General features: G+C 32.3%; 1 protein-coding gene, 1 long non-coding RNA gene and 1 other non-coding gene across 3 annotated transcripts; 1 reads left to right on the top strand and 2 right to left on the bottom strand.

Annotated features, from left to right (window-relative positions):
• Nucleotides 1-2,491: 2,491 nt before the first annotated feature.
• Trnaf-gaa lies at nucleotides 2,492-2,563 on the bottom strand. Its single transcript has one exon. It is a non-coding gene; the product is annotated as a tRNA-Phe (tRNA).
• Nucleotides 2,564-5,324: 2,761 nt separating this feature from the next.
• On the bottom strand, nucleotides 5,325-5,879 carry LOC118761513. The gene is made up of 2 exons (XM_036499512.1): nucleotides 5,599-5,879; nucleotides 5,325-5,567 (listed from the first exon to the last, which is right to left on the bottom strand). Exons 1-2 carry the CDS (start codon nucleotides 5,872-5,874, stop codon nucleotides 5,325-5,327), a joined length of 519 nt encoding a protein of 172 aa, XP_036355405.1. The 5' UTR covers nucleotides 5,875-5,879.
• Nucleotides 5,880-14,563: 8,684 nt separating this feature from the next.
• Nucleotides 14,564-14,968, top strand: LOC115230115. The gene is made up of 3 exons (XR_003883404.1): nucleotides 14,564-14,612; nucleotides 14,825-14,890; nucleotides 14,923-14,968. It is a non-coding gene; the product is annotated as an uncharacterized LOC115230115 (long non-coding RNA).
• The last annotated feature ends 43 nt before the right edge of the window (nucleotides 14,969-15,011 follow it).

Raw genomic sequence — 15,011 nt, forward strand, 5'->3', positions numbered from 1 at the left:
TACTATTGAATGTCATTATAAGAAGCACTCAGATTCATATAATTTATATCTTTGAAAGTCGAGAAAAAAAAACTCAATATATTAAAGACGTCACTTAAAAATCAGTCCTTAATATTTAAAAATAAGCATAAGTTAATATGTCACGAGCCTAGGTTGTTACTGAGCCTAGGTCGTGACATTTCGCTTATTTTTCTATAAAGATTAAAAATTAATTTATCGCTAATCCTAATAAAATTATTCTTAATATTTAAAATTATTCTATTTAATATTAAAACAAAAATATCCGGATAACCATACATCTGTAATTGTAATATATATATAAACGCGTGTTTCTTCTGTGTTACTTATGTCGCGTTCCTTTGTAAGAGATATGGATGAGTATCGATTGCTGGAAAAAGTTTTAAATGGACAAAATATCGAAAATCAATCAAGACAAAAAGTTTACTGCCTTAAAAAGAAAGCTGAAAAGTTCATGTTAATCAATGGAAGAATATACCTAAAACAGCCGTGTGGAAATCACAAATTAGTGATTTCGACGGACAACGTTGACGAGATGAAATTGGTGGCTAGCCAAATTCGTTTCGCATTGTGGACATAACACTCTCGAGAACATGTGCCATGAAAGATATTTCACTGTAAAACGACAAATAATCCGAAAAATTGTTGCCGATTGTGAAATTTGCAAATTTTCAACTCCCTTGAAACTAGGGGATGAAGAAAATCACGTGATTGCCAATCGTCCCAATGAAAAATTCCAGATGGATTTAATTGATCTGAAGAGGTATCAATTTTTTGTATTATATATTAAAGATTTAAACAAACAAATGAAACTTTCGCATGGCTTTTAACGGTTATTGACGTCTACTCGAAGTTTGCATTCACTCGAAACATAAAAGCGGAATTGACGTTGCTGAAAATCTCAAAAAAATTTTTCTACGTTTTGGACCGTGTCAATATTTGCAATCGGATAATGGAACTGAATTCAAAAATCCACATGTGACTGCCTTGTGTGAATGTTTCAACATTCAACAGATACACAGTAGGCCAAACAATCCGAGAAGTCAAGGCATCATCGAGCGTTTTAACCAAACGGTTACGAGGTCGCTATCTAAAATGATGGCTAATGATGAAGATAAGTGTTGGACGAAGTATATAGATGAAGCTGTTTATTTTTATAATTTAAGTAAACATTCTTCTACTGGTTTTCTTAAAATTATTCATTTTTAGGAGATTCCCCATTTCATAGATATCGTGGGATTAGAGGATCGAACAACTTCATTCCCGAAAAAGACACTGAGATGAAGAGTGACAATTCAGATGGTTAGTTAAAATTCGCAATATATAGAATAGATTCAAAAAACATAGAATTTTCTTTCAATTTTCCGCCCACCGATGTTACTTCTCCATATTTCCAAAAAATGAACAGGAGAATGGGTGTTCATCGGTCAAAATATTCATTTAAAATTGGAGATAAGGTAAACTCAAATTATTCTAAATTGTAGATAAGAATTCAAAAGGACTATGGTACCAATCCTTCACTTGCACTCAAAAAATTTGAAAGTCCATACGGAGAAGTTTGTACAATAAGTGAAATCCTCCCGCATAATATGGTCAGAGTTGAAATGGACGATGGAACTACTAAGAAGACACTTATGAAAAGAATTAAAAAAATTTAAATAACATAAATTGTCTTAATTGTTTTGTTAATAAAAAAAATTCAAAACCTAATTAGCAGAGAAACATGTAGATCTATTAAATGTAGATCTAAATTCTCATTTATCCTTGTTAAATTGTGAATTACAGGAATTACAGAAATATAAATTTCCCCATTAAATTTGTGGATCTATTGCTTCTTTTGTAGCAAAATTAAAACTTTGGAGAGATCAAATAATGTTCAAAGATACGATTCATTTTAATTATCTGAGCAAAAATAAAGTCAACGATTCATTTTAAAAATATACTAAGATTATCAGTCCCTTATTGTTAAACTTAAAAAACGTTCAAAATTTATTCATTTTAAGAATTTTGATGAAATTTTGCAATTAATGAAAATGTTTCCAGCGCCATTCAAAATAGATCCTAAGAATGCTCCCTCATTAGTCCAAATAGAATTGATCTCGTTTGTTAGATAAAATAGATAATAAAATTTCTAAATGTTTATTTATTGTCACTGCTATAAAAAACTAAACTCCAACTCGTCGTTCTTTACTCCAATTGCCGTGGAGTCCTCCGGGATCTTCGGCCCCAAGACACTCCGCTTCCTTCGCTCGCTCGGTCGACGGATTTCAAAGACTAGCCACGATCCAAGAGAGTATTCTTGGCTCCTGGAACGTCTGTCGATCGCTGTGATCCGAGGGAACGGCTTCGCCATTCGCGAGGCTGGCCGGGTGTCTCGTGAGGCCTTTAATTAGCTTAGCTATCTTTTTACTTTTAAATGATTTTTAGTCGAAAAAAATTAAAAAACAAATAAAAATCAAGAAAACAAATATTATGCCCAAGGTCGGAATTGAACCAACGACCTTTAGATCTTCAGTCTAACGCTCTCCCACTGAGCTACTTGGGCTTTTTATCTCTATAATCTACCAATATAGAATAGACTTAAAATCTTTTAAAGATGTTTTCTTTTAATAAATCTGATTTGATAGTTCATCACATTCATTTGATATTGTTAAGAAGCAGAATTTCAATATAATTAGATTATAGGAGGCATCTACTTCTCACCAAAAAGCACTTCTAAAACTCTGACCCGGTGACATTTTCTTCCTAGGCCGATCACCGTGGGCAGGATCGAATTTTTTTAAAAGGATCTCTGTCGCTTACAAAGTGAATCGGAGATACGCGGATTATAATTAACTCGTTTATCCTGGTTTTTTTGTCAATAAATGTTTTAATTAAATACGGATAACAAACTGAACAAAGGGAATCTTAGCTGCAAAAGAACAAATATCGAGAAGATGATCTGAATAGTACAAGGACGTTAACACAGACAATATCCAGTCGTTAAATACGAAAATGGACACGAATAGCAGATTCTGCAGAAGCAGCCGAATTAGTTGCCGACCACTTTTAGAAACTTTGTAAATCAGAAAGCAACGGAATTACAGCATTTACTGGCCATCTCAAAAAATTGGAGTTGGGAAACTTAAAAATAATAAAACTCCAGGACCAGATTGGCTAGAACCAGAACTACTTAAGTATGGAAGTGAAAACATACAAGTACTCATTGCGAACCACAGTTTAAAAAAAACAACCATATGCCCCTAGAAGGAGGGATACTAGTCCCTGTCCAATTTCAGGGCAGTAATTTTTATGAATAGCATGCGGAAAGTGCTAGCAATTATTACTCTACAAAGAATAAAGCTTCATACAAAACCATTTATATCCGCTTTTCATAGCGGGTTTCGTGAAGGAAGCTTAACTTTTGACATTGTTTTGAGCTATAGATAACAATGTTCCATTATTCAAGCGTTCAAAAATGCAAAAAAAACATTTACGTAATTAATATGTCAAGAGCTTTTAACTCGATCAATTATCAGCAATTGATGGATGTTCTGAAAAATCTTCACCCGGATGATCAGGGCACTCTTATCGAAAATCTATCGGTCAGGCTACGAAACATATGCTCTAAGCCATTTGAAACAACATCGGGAACATTTCAATGGATCCGTTATTTCCTATGCTGTTTGTCATATATCTAGAAGCTGCATTGAGAGAATTAAAACCATAGTTTTAAAAAAAGACCAATCTGACAACATACGAAAATAATGTGGACTTTATTTCGGAAAACTATCTTCCTCTATAATCCCGGAACATGGAAACTTTCAAATACGGAAAATCTCAATATAGACTCGTTCCATAGATACCAACTTCGGCGTACTCTAGCCTCCAAATGGCATTCAAGGCTCAGCAGTAAAACAGTTTATGCCAGGACGTCAAGCAAACCAATCTCTCTCGAAATTACAGAATGCGAATGGGGGTTATTTAGACACATCCTATGGATGGAGTTGGAGAAACCTTCAAACACCGCTTTGGCGGACTATTTCAAAGCGCACGGCCCACTCTTCCGTAGATGTCCAAAAAATACTCTCCTGGATATATTGGACAGAGACCTCTAGAAGGTGGGAAAAAATCTAAAAGACGGGGACGATCTTGACGCTTTACGATACGTCGTCCAAAATAGAGGGGCATGAAATAACATCGCGAATATGCATAATAAGAAAAAAGACTGAGACTTAAAAGATGACTACTAAAATGACACATTTACACCTTTCTATGGATAAATGGCTTAATAAATCAAAATTATTTTATTCACTTTTTGAACATGTAACATTATACTATGATTGTTAAATGCAACATTTATTTTTTAGAAGTAAGCTTTTATTCTATTTAAAGTTAAACAATATAATTTATCCTGACCTTTACACTGCTGATCTTCTTTATTCAAATTTTTTATTACGTTTTTCCTGATAAAAATTAAAATTCATCAAAAGATCGATTCCAATAATGTGAATTTCCTTTTTGTAGTTTGGATTATTTGCGCATGCCCATCGATGGGGTCAAACTATGTCTGCTGTAGATCTGTCACTCATGAAACAATTTTGATTACAAATAAATATTCTTGAATATTTGTTTTAAAAGATATTTTACATTATTTTCCTTAGCGAACTTAGTATTCGATATAACCAAGTTTTGTTATATACTAGTACCTAAATTATAAAAATGACGACTGGGATTTCAAGAAGATTTAAAAATTCGTGATGCCCAATATATACTTAGAGATTTAAGAATGCTATTTTTAATGAATCTTCTATAGTTAACTCAATTTCCTGAACTCTATTCAATGGGCAACATAAAACATTATTTTATATTAAATAAATGAAAATTTGAGTTTTATAGAAAAAGCCGTTAATAGTAATATATAGAATTATTCGTAGGAATAGAGAAAGCTCAACGAGAAACTACCAAGATTAATATAAAATAAAACGGTCTGGTTTTGGAAGATTTTCAGGTCCCCAAATTATCACTTTCTCGTCATCCGAACAACTAACCAACATTCTCGGATTTACAGGATTCCAATGAACAGAATTCACCATTTTAGTGTGACCAATCAAAGAAAAAATCTTTTTACTTTTCCCAAAATTCCAAATATATACATTTCCATCTTAACCTAAAAAATCAGATATTACCCTCAGCTCCGGAAGCATAAAAAGACTGTCCAAAACCCCCAACACACGACCTAACAATATATTCAGAATTAGTCGTCCCAATGAAAGTGTGTATTTTAGAACGTGCTCTATAATCCCAGAGATTAATAGTCTAGTTATTCAATATATTTCATTTTGAACTGAATTATGAAGCGTGAGGGCAATGTACTCTTCTTTCGAATCAAGTTCCATGGCCACAATGCTTCTCTCCTCCTGGAAGAGAGTGTCAAAACTCATGTTGATCAGATTACACGATACGACTCGTCGATGAGAGTCGGCAATAAGAGCCATCCCCGTCTTCGTACAGTGCAATCCCACAGCTCTATATCCCTGATGTGTAAACACAATTTCTCCACTTATTTTCTACAAAATAATCATTCTAATATAATCTTACAGCCAGATGTAGACATCCTCCATTCCCTCCAACAAAAAACTGTTCCGGATTAATAGTATCCCACGAAATGTACTGTACCGAAGAATTTAACGTTATCCGTCTAAACGTAGAGTCCTGAAATAGAGCAAAAATATCAACCCGGGTATCCACAAGTATGACGTAGTTTCCAGGTGGAGCGATGGAGGTCAGTATATAGTTCCCAGTGCAGTGCCAGGCCAAAGAAAATATCGGAGCATCATTATTAGAAGAACATTCAATTAAAATCTTCCGAGTCATCTGAAAGGTACTATTCTATTACGTAATAACACACTGACAAACATTTATTCCAAAAATAACCAGATTTGAATCCTTTGTTCCTACTGCCAAATTACATCCATCGTTGGAAAATTTAACACAGAGAACCTCGTCGGAAAAATCTAAAACCTTGATTTTGTTAACTGGAAGAGATTCTCTGACAAGTCACGTGGTCATAAAAAATACTTTGAACAAGCGTGATCAGAAAAGAGACCGAAATATTCCACATTATCGGTTTTTAATTCTTTGTTGTGGTAAATACAACGTCGAGTCTGCATTTCATGTGCTTGTTGTATCAGCTGTCTTAATCTGAACGGAGGCACGATAACATCAGAAGGAAGAACGTCTATTTAAAAAATAAATTACAGAATTACTGTTTATTTCGAAAACAAGTTTTTCCCTCATTTTGCCCGTTCTGATTGGATCCTTCTCGTTTATTCCGACGGAAACTAGAAGTCTGAATAATAACGTAAATCTAACTTCGAAATTTCAAGCAAGTCGACCGAAGAGCATGTGGTAAGGTCCTGGCGAATACAAAAAAATGCATCAGCAAATTTTTGATTTTCAACAAGTTCGTAAAATTTCCTTTTGAAAATTAAATATTGTATCTTCTACTCTAAATACAGAACAGTATTACGTAACCTCAATAGTTACAGAATCCACAATTTTGCTTAGGAGTTGAATATTTTTATAAGCCTACGGAAATTGTATTTATATGATTACGTCATCCCACTGAGCTTCGATTATGCAATTTTCAATGTCAGTGACTACTGGGTGTTCGAGCACAATGCCTGTTTCATTCTCTATTTCTGACAAAGTGGATCTAAGATTAGTGAATTAAAAATGACCTTAGGCCTAAATATTTTAATTCTTGGGCAATTAATCTTAGCTTTTCTTTTTGGTGTGGCGAGAATGGCTTTTTTGGGGTTTTGTGTTCTTCCGGTTGCGGTGTAGAAGGTTCGGTCAGAGGGCTAACGGACTCCATTATTTTTCTACGCTTTGCTGCAGAAGAGACGGGAGTATCCAGCGTATTAATAACAGCAACAAATGATGTATTATTTTATTTGAATTTTAATTGATTACAAAATAGTGAATATATAACATAAATTTTCTTTTTGACAAAAATTGAGATATTTTGGATCCGAGACGACCTTCGACCGGCGAACAAACAGAGATTATATCTCCCCCGTAACAATTTTGGAAGAGGATTGAGCTCAATTTCTCTTCTAAGTGAACGCATGCTTTTTTGATTGCTTACGGACTTAAAAAACCGAAATGGTGTCTGCAAAAGAAGCTTTTTGCTTTTTCAGGCCGAAGTGCTGGAAATAACTCATCTGATCACTATTGAAGAATACTTTAAGCATAATATCCACTTGAAGAATCAATTTTAACGAACAATGGGAAAACTGGGAAGAAACCAATTCATGATTACATCTCATTTCGTACTATCAGGATGCTTAAAAATAACAAACTTCTCGATTCTCTTCCGTTACCAGTCCATTCTTCAGAGCAATCACTCGACAGGTACCTCCGTGTCCTGCTTGCACAACTTCGCTCGGGACAGTGAATATCAAAAACTCTAAAATATGCACATTCGCTTAAAATCTGTGAACGCACGCGTAAATTCAATCACTCACTTAAAGAAGCCTCCTGAGGACATGATTGTTTCTTATTGATACAGTTGAACCGTGGGAAAGAACCCTTGAACTGGACAAAAAAATAAACGAGATTTATCACCAAATAAGTGTGTTTTTCAACATCGCCAGTGCCTGTCAGTACCTCGAAGGAAAGAGGCGGGCTTGCCTACCTGAATCACTTTGCGAATAGAGGATGTAGCGACCAGAAGGAGAAGTTTAATTAATATCTGAATTTTTAGTCATCTCAATTATTGAAAAAAATACATTTGATTATCAGTTGAAGTCAAATATATTTCAAACTAGCAACAATTACTTTTCAATACTGTCGTCTATATCTAGAAATGCCACGAGTCAAATAATCAATAGACGAATACTTAACTTAATATCAAAATAAATTTACGCTTTGATATTGCAATTTGGGCGATCAAAAAAAAACTGACGTCACATAAAATATGGCGAAAAGACGCGTGAGTATTATAATCTATGAGCAACTAGAGGGTGCGAGTATTTTATGGCCGTTGCAGGAAAAAATAAGGTTCATCTGAAGTTTGAATTTATCAGTCTAATTTATTTTGGAAAAACTGATATTATAATGCTCCACAAACAAGACTTTTTCGTAACATAGAACATAAACAATGAATATTGATCCAACGTTCTTCCAAACTGTATAAAACTATTTTTAATCATCTTTATTATAGGTAATCTTTTTTACAACAAATAGAACTAAAATGTTGATCTAAAAAATTGTTGATTTGCTAAAAACATTTTTTATGTAATTTTATCAATAGTTTGGCTATATTTAAACAGCACGAGTTTTCAGTTTTCATTGATTGATCATCTTTTTTGTAACAATTTTTCATTAGGCAGCACCTGAATCTCTCCTCATTGTTTTTTAATTCGTCTATAAATATTATGGGTCAGGAATAAACAAACCGTTTTCCGAAAGAATTCGTCTTATTCTAATAAATTAATAATTTATCAAATTAACTTTTCATGCATTTTTTCATCTGATTCAGAGTATTTTATTTGAAATAACGAAATTAAATGCATTTTCTATAAATATTTTTGCATAATATTTAATAAAGTTATATTATAAATTGTATATTTAAACAGTTTTTTGATCCATTATCGTTTGGTGGATAGATTTACATAGAAACAAATAATTGTTAATGATTATAATTTATTTAAATATTCTATCATTTGTTTTAAAAAATTTCAATATTAACCAAATTGTCAAATTAAAAAAATTAATGATAATTGTTACAGTAAATAGAGAAACTAGGAAAAAACAATTCGAAGTGAAATAACTATAATTTGATTGAATAATATCCCTTCAACGTTATTTAAAAAATAAATATTTTTCCAAATTAATTTTCATTGGATTTTTTGATTCTCTTACTCATTTTAAAAATTTATTAAAGTCTTATTAAAATTGGTGATGTTGATTTTGCTAAGTTTGGTAAAATTCATTTAATCAGAAAATTGACAATTTACTTTATAAGCCGCTCAGTGAAACTGAAGATTGACTTTGCAGCCTTCTGTAGTAGGTTTGAGATTTTTTGCAGGTTTGTGGGGCCAGACATGGTCCCCAGGCAACACAAGCATAACCAATGGAGTGCTCGACATATTGTTTGTATATGTTGTTGAACTAGAGTTGTTGTATTCCCATGCATAGACCAAAAAAGAGTTGTCAGGCTTCAGAATTGGGTAATCTGTGACGTTTTCCATATGGTTGGCATTGTATTGTAGTCGATAGAATAGTTGTATGCTTTTGTCGGCGACATAATTGCCACACGTCTAAGATGTTTCATTTGAATTATGAAGAATTTGTCAGGTAGGAGAGAATGAAACTTATTAGAAAAGTTAGAAAAAATAGTTTCAATTAATTTTTGTTTTCCAGCTTCCAGTAGATTCTACAGAGTTTGCCTTTGTGGTTTATAAAATTTGTTTTAACGATGAATACGTGGAATGTCCATATAAACTACAAAAAATGCAGAGAAAGATTACAGGGAGACATGCTTCAATTCTTGTTCATTATCTTTCTAAACTGCTTTATTAGAGTCCAATTGCCCTTACTGCCCAATTTAAACAAATGTCGACCAAGCATGATGAGTCCGACGTTCCTCGGGAACTAAATTTCAGCAAAAAACTAGATCGGCGAAAATCAAGCGAAATATTTTTCAGAGTCTTTTTAAGAACAATTGAATGAATAGTCTTTCTTCATTAAAAACAAGAGTTTGTGAGAAATATACTATATTGAATTTAAATATTCAGTTCTCCACCTCTTTAGGCCTTTAATTTGGGAAAATTTGATACGCAAAATTTGGTGAGCCTGAGAAGTTTTAGAATAAGCATTAAAACATGGATTTTTTCAGTTCGCGACAAAATCCGCGTGCTGTTGCAAACAACTTTGAAGTTTTAAAACAAAAAATATCTTTTTATCTCTTACCGTTTCCGAATAACGCCAGTCGTTTTTGAAACGTTTGGTGTACCTGAGAAAGCTAGTGAATCGTTCATCCTTGAAATCGGTCAATTGATCTTAGTGCGAAAAGAGATAACTGTGACGATACTTACACGTATTTTTCAGACATTGATATAAAATTAAGTGTAAAGGTTACTTTGAAATTCACTCTAGTGGATTTTCAAATCAATTTTTTTAGCTTCTTAGATTTTTATCCTTTCGCATTTTCAATATTGTACTTTTTATGGTACTTAGAATTTCTGATCTTTTAAGGAAAGCTTTAAAGGATTTCATCATTAGATTCGAGTACATGGTTATTGTTCATTTTGACTTAAATGTAGAAAATAATTTTTTGGAGGGAACATTTAAGAACCTCATCATGTGAGTCGACGATATCTTTTTGTTTACTTTTTATCAAAATGCAACAAATAATTTTTTGCGGGAAGGTTTTAAAAACTTTATTTTCGGAGATGTTCTAAACTAGATGACGGATAGATGAAATTGAAAGATATACAATTTCGCATCAATAAAGAATTAATTATTTCACTGTAAAAAAAGCTTCTCCTCAGTGATCCACAAAATCGGTTAGCAGTTTGACGTTTTTGCAACTTTATCTAGCTTTCGTCGTAATCAGCATTTTACCAAAAATCAGATTTTAGATTAAATATTCCGGCTAACAATGAAACCACTAATAAAAAAGATACTCCATTCAATGAAATAAACTACACAAAAATCACTTAGTGAAAATAAATAAACAAAGCGAACATAAATTAACTAGACAAATAGTGAAATACAATGAATTATATTAACTTGATTACTTGTTTTAATTTTTTTTATTAACAATATCAACTTTTAAACAAGAAAGAAATTAAAGATAGCTAAGTTAATTAAAGGCCTCACGAGACACCCGGCCAGCCTCGCGAATGGCGAAGCCGTTTCCTCGGATCACAGCAATCGACAGACGTTCCAGGAGCCTTCTATTTACTTGTTTTAATTGCATTTCTATTTACTGTAAACCATTTTTTGAACTGGAATGCAATAGTGTTTAATAAAAATACAATGGTCCGAGAGAGTGTGGTATTTATTGATTTTCACAAGCCATGTTCGCAACATGCCAGAAGATTTTTATTTTTTAAAAAAGATAAAGCCAAAGACTTTATGTTCGACGGGGATGCCTATATTATGTGTCTTCTTTGTGACATTTAATTTATTCAGGATTCTATCCACGTTTGTTTAGAAAACAATGCAGGTATCTAATCAGATTTATAAAAATTTATTTGTTCGATTTGGCAATAAAAAATAATTTTTATAAGAAAATGTCAATTAAAATTGCAATTCAACTCCTGATTTGGATCTTCATTGTTCTTGAAAATAACAGGGGATACAGCGACCGCAGAAAAAATCGAATTATTAATCTTAATTTCTGGATAAAGAAAATGCAAGTCGTCAATAAAACGATCTGACACAGAGAGGTCAAAAAACCTCAGCTCCTTCAAAACAGAAAATTTCTTCAAATACGAAATCGCTTCTGTGTTAGAAAAAAGCCCATAACACCGGGAAATAGACAAATAATATAAAGTTTGCCCCAACGATTTGCATATAAAAGGAATGATGGCTCCTGATAAACGATATGAGTCATCTATATCCAGTCCTCGAAGACTAGAACACCGAGAAATAATAGACATCAATTCTAGTAATATTAGATCAACCTCAACGCTCATCAGCCAAAGCATCTCGATTTCCACTGAGATTGAGAACTACCACAGATCTCGGAATCGAGCTCGCCAAAACTTTAAAAACTTCAGAATTGAGTGACGACCAGGATAAATTCAACGAAAGTAGACTATTTAATTATGAAATGGCAAACTTTTCGAGAAAACAGATAGAAATAATACCCCTAGCTGACAAACCCGTGGTAGAGGACAAATCCAGAGATTGGAGATTTTTATTGAGGCTTAAATAATGACAAATTGTTTCCGTAAGTTTATTTCTCCTGAGGCACGCTTCTCTAAGATATTGACAGCTCTTCAAAATTAAATCCAGGGATTCTTCTGATGATGTAATATTGTCAACATTGAGGTAAACCAGTCGTGATAAACTAAAATATTTATAATTTAATATAACCAGTTTTCCTTTGGAGTAGATTTCTCAAATATTGGATCTGTCAATAAAATAAGACCAATACCGGAAATTATCGAGCATGAAATGTTCAAAAGTTTCAGTCCACGTCGTAATAAAATCCCAAGGCTATTTGGAGGGAAAGAATGGTTTGAAGCGTCTATGCCAACCCACAGACGACAATGACAACTGAACTTTTAATATTTATTAATTAAACGCATTTTTTCTCCAATTATGATTCACAAGCATGCAACACAAGAGGGAATCAATGGGGAGATATGAAAAAATATTAATTACTAGATCTTGTGGTATTAGTTCCAGTGGGTCTACGTTTGAGGCTGGCCTAATAACCAGTTGAATTTGAAATAGAATTGTTGTTAGATTCATATGCTAATGTGCCGTTCATTTTAATTAATACACGTGAACCAAATATAAAACTATTTAATCGATTAACACAAAAATTTTTAATTTAGACAAATAATTAAATAAAATTATACATAAAATCTTTATAACTTATTATAAAAAGAACCAATATTTATTCCTAGAGTTTTAATTATTATTAGCACATTGTGTTTGATCCTCTTATGCATCATGTACAGATCTTCAGTAGATCGTAAATCCATGTTTAATAAAAATAAATCTTCTTTTAGCACCACTGGTAGCCTGTGTCTAGGCCTTCCTCTGAATTTTGGAACCACTTGTACTTTGAAGTAAACTTCCATTACACGGTTTCTCTTTATCCAGGATATGTCCAAAGAGGTTCTATTGCCTTTTACCATATCAATCCTTATAGGCCACAAATTTCACATCTAGTAAAGACTTGCAAATCGACGTTTTATTTTGCCATGTAAAGTGGCATCAAGGAAAATCTTGCAATATACTTTTAGAGTATTTAAAAATTAAAAACCCTGAGTCCTTCAAGCTTGTATAAAAGAAAGTCAATATAAGTTTCTCCTGTATACAGCAACCAGCGAGTTTCAAACATCCTCCATCCTGTGATTTGGCTTGATGAAATTCCTCGAGGAGTGAGAATATGTTCCCAGAGTTTCTATTGATTAATAAACACAACAATACTTGTTCAGTATCTATATTTATGTCTTCAAAATCTCCACAAATTTCAATAATAATCGGACAAATGATTCCTCGGGTTTTTGTTCTCGTTGGGTCGAATATCAAAAACGATGAGTCTAAAATTTCAAAGACCTTATTTTACTTGAAACTGCGGATACTAGGTCTTGTAGTGATGCATTTAATTTTTTCATTCTACGAAAAGAGAGGATGTCTTCTAGTTTTATAAATCCAAACTCGTCGCAAATTTTTGCAAGATGTGCATCATAAAACAAATTCGTGCTAATTTAAAATTAATTTTATTTTTTACTCAGAAAGATAATACTCCATTTGATATTGTATTAAGTAGGATTTATCTTTATTTTTGAGAAAGCATGGACCATATTGATGCAAAGAATTGAATGAATTCATTATTTTTAGACAAGTTATCTGAATAACTTACGTTGATGTTTCCTTTATATAATGTTTATTAAAACGTGCAAAATTTGCATGGTAGTCTAATTATAACAAAACATTAAATAGTAGCTTCCTCACGTGTAAATAGTGAGCACTAGAAAGTAAATTAATTAAAAGAGGCATTTTACGTAAAAATAGTAATCTTAAATTCCTGTGTTGTTGGGGCCAAGACGCTTGCTCATCTCAAGAAACTTGGCCGCCTGTGCACCTACCACTCCAGAGATCCGAGGGAATTTATATTCCTTATTCAGAGAACCTTGCTGGCTGTTTTACGCGGGAATTGTCTTTCAATCCTGCGAGCCAGTACATAATAGCTAGATTTTTTTTGACGATTTCTTTTAATCTTAAATTGTTATCAATCTATGAATATACATTACTTGTCGTACATACATGATTTTCCCTAATTTTTCGCTTTATCAATAAAATAAAAAAGATTTTTAAAATTACTTGCTATGTTTAATTTCAAGTCTTAATTCTTGGCTATTGCAGCGGATATCCATCGCTATTCTCCGTGGCAACATGCATGCGGTACTTTCCGCAGGAGGGTGCGTGCTTTAGCCCCTCCGGAGTTTCCCCTCTATACATTCCTAACTTAATTTGTCTTCTTTTATTAATAAAAAAGAAATAATCAATAAAAAAATTCTTGTGTAATTAAAAAATCAATTAGAAATTCTTTATAGTTAAAAATTTTCTAATTAACTGCTATTTTTAGCTCTAAAACTAATTTAAAATATATATGATAATTTATTTTTTTCACGTTTAAAAATCAAGTTCTTCACGTTCTTCGGCCCTTTAAGATTCGGTTCAAAATATGAAAAGTGGGAAAATATTTAAAGAATCTTAAGTATAACAATTTAAATTATATTTTTTAGAATTTTTATTTATTAATTTATATTTAATTCATCAGAATAATATTTAAGTATTATTTGTGGTTCTTTATCGCTTTGTTATACAATATGGACAAACAATCAAAGAAACAGGTTTTCATTATAACACCTATTAATAAATATGTGTTTGGCAATCCCCCAGGCTACATATATATCATAAACATAATACTACCTACTATTAACTATTAATTTAATTAATTAGTATATTTGGAATAAATATTAGCTTATATATTTAAAAACAGTTTCCTTGATCATTTAAATCTTAATTTTACATTAAAATAGATAATTCATGAATAAAATTTTAGCTTGATCATATGATTGCATTTATGGATAAAGAAGCAGAAGAAAAGTCAGAAGAGATTAGAATTAAAGTGTCTCGTCATTAAATAATAATACAAATTAGGCAAAAGAAGAATTTAATATTGAAAAAGGAAAACTCCTCTCTCAGAAAAAGACAAAAATAGTCGAATATTACACAAAAAAGGAAAAAGA

This window comes from Octopus sinensis, unplaced genomic scaffold (assembly GCF_006345805.1).
Source record: "Octopus sinensis unplaced genomic scaffold, ASM634580v1 Contig14501, whole genome shotgun sequence".
NCBI lineage: Eukaryota > Metazoa > Mollusca > Cephalopoda > Octopoda > Octopodidae > Octopus > Octopus sinensis.

What these genes read in the sequence shown, in the direction of transcription:
- LOC118761513 (XM_036499512.1), bottom strand. Translation starts at nt 5,874, where the DNA reads ATGACTCGGAAGATTTTAATTGAATGTTCTTCTAATAATGATGCTCCG. An exon ending in GAGGATGTCTACATCTGGCT is followed by an intron (nt 5,568 to 5,598) that starts GTAAGATTATAT and finishes ATTATTTTGTAG; the next exon opens with AAAATAAGTGGAGAAATTGT.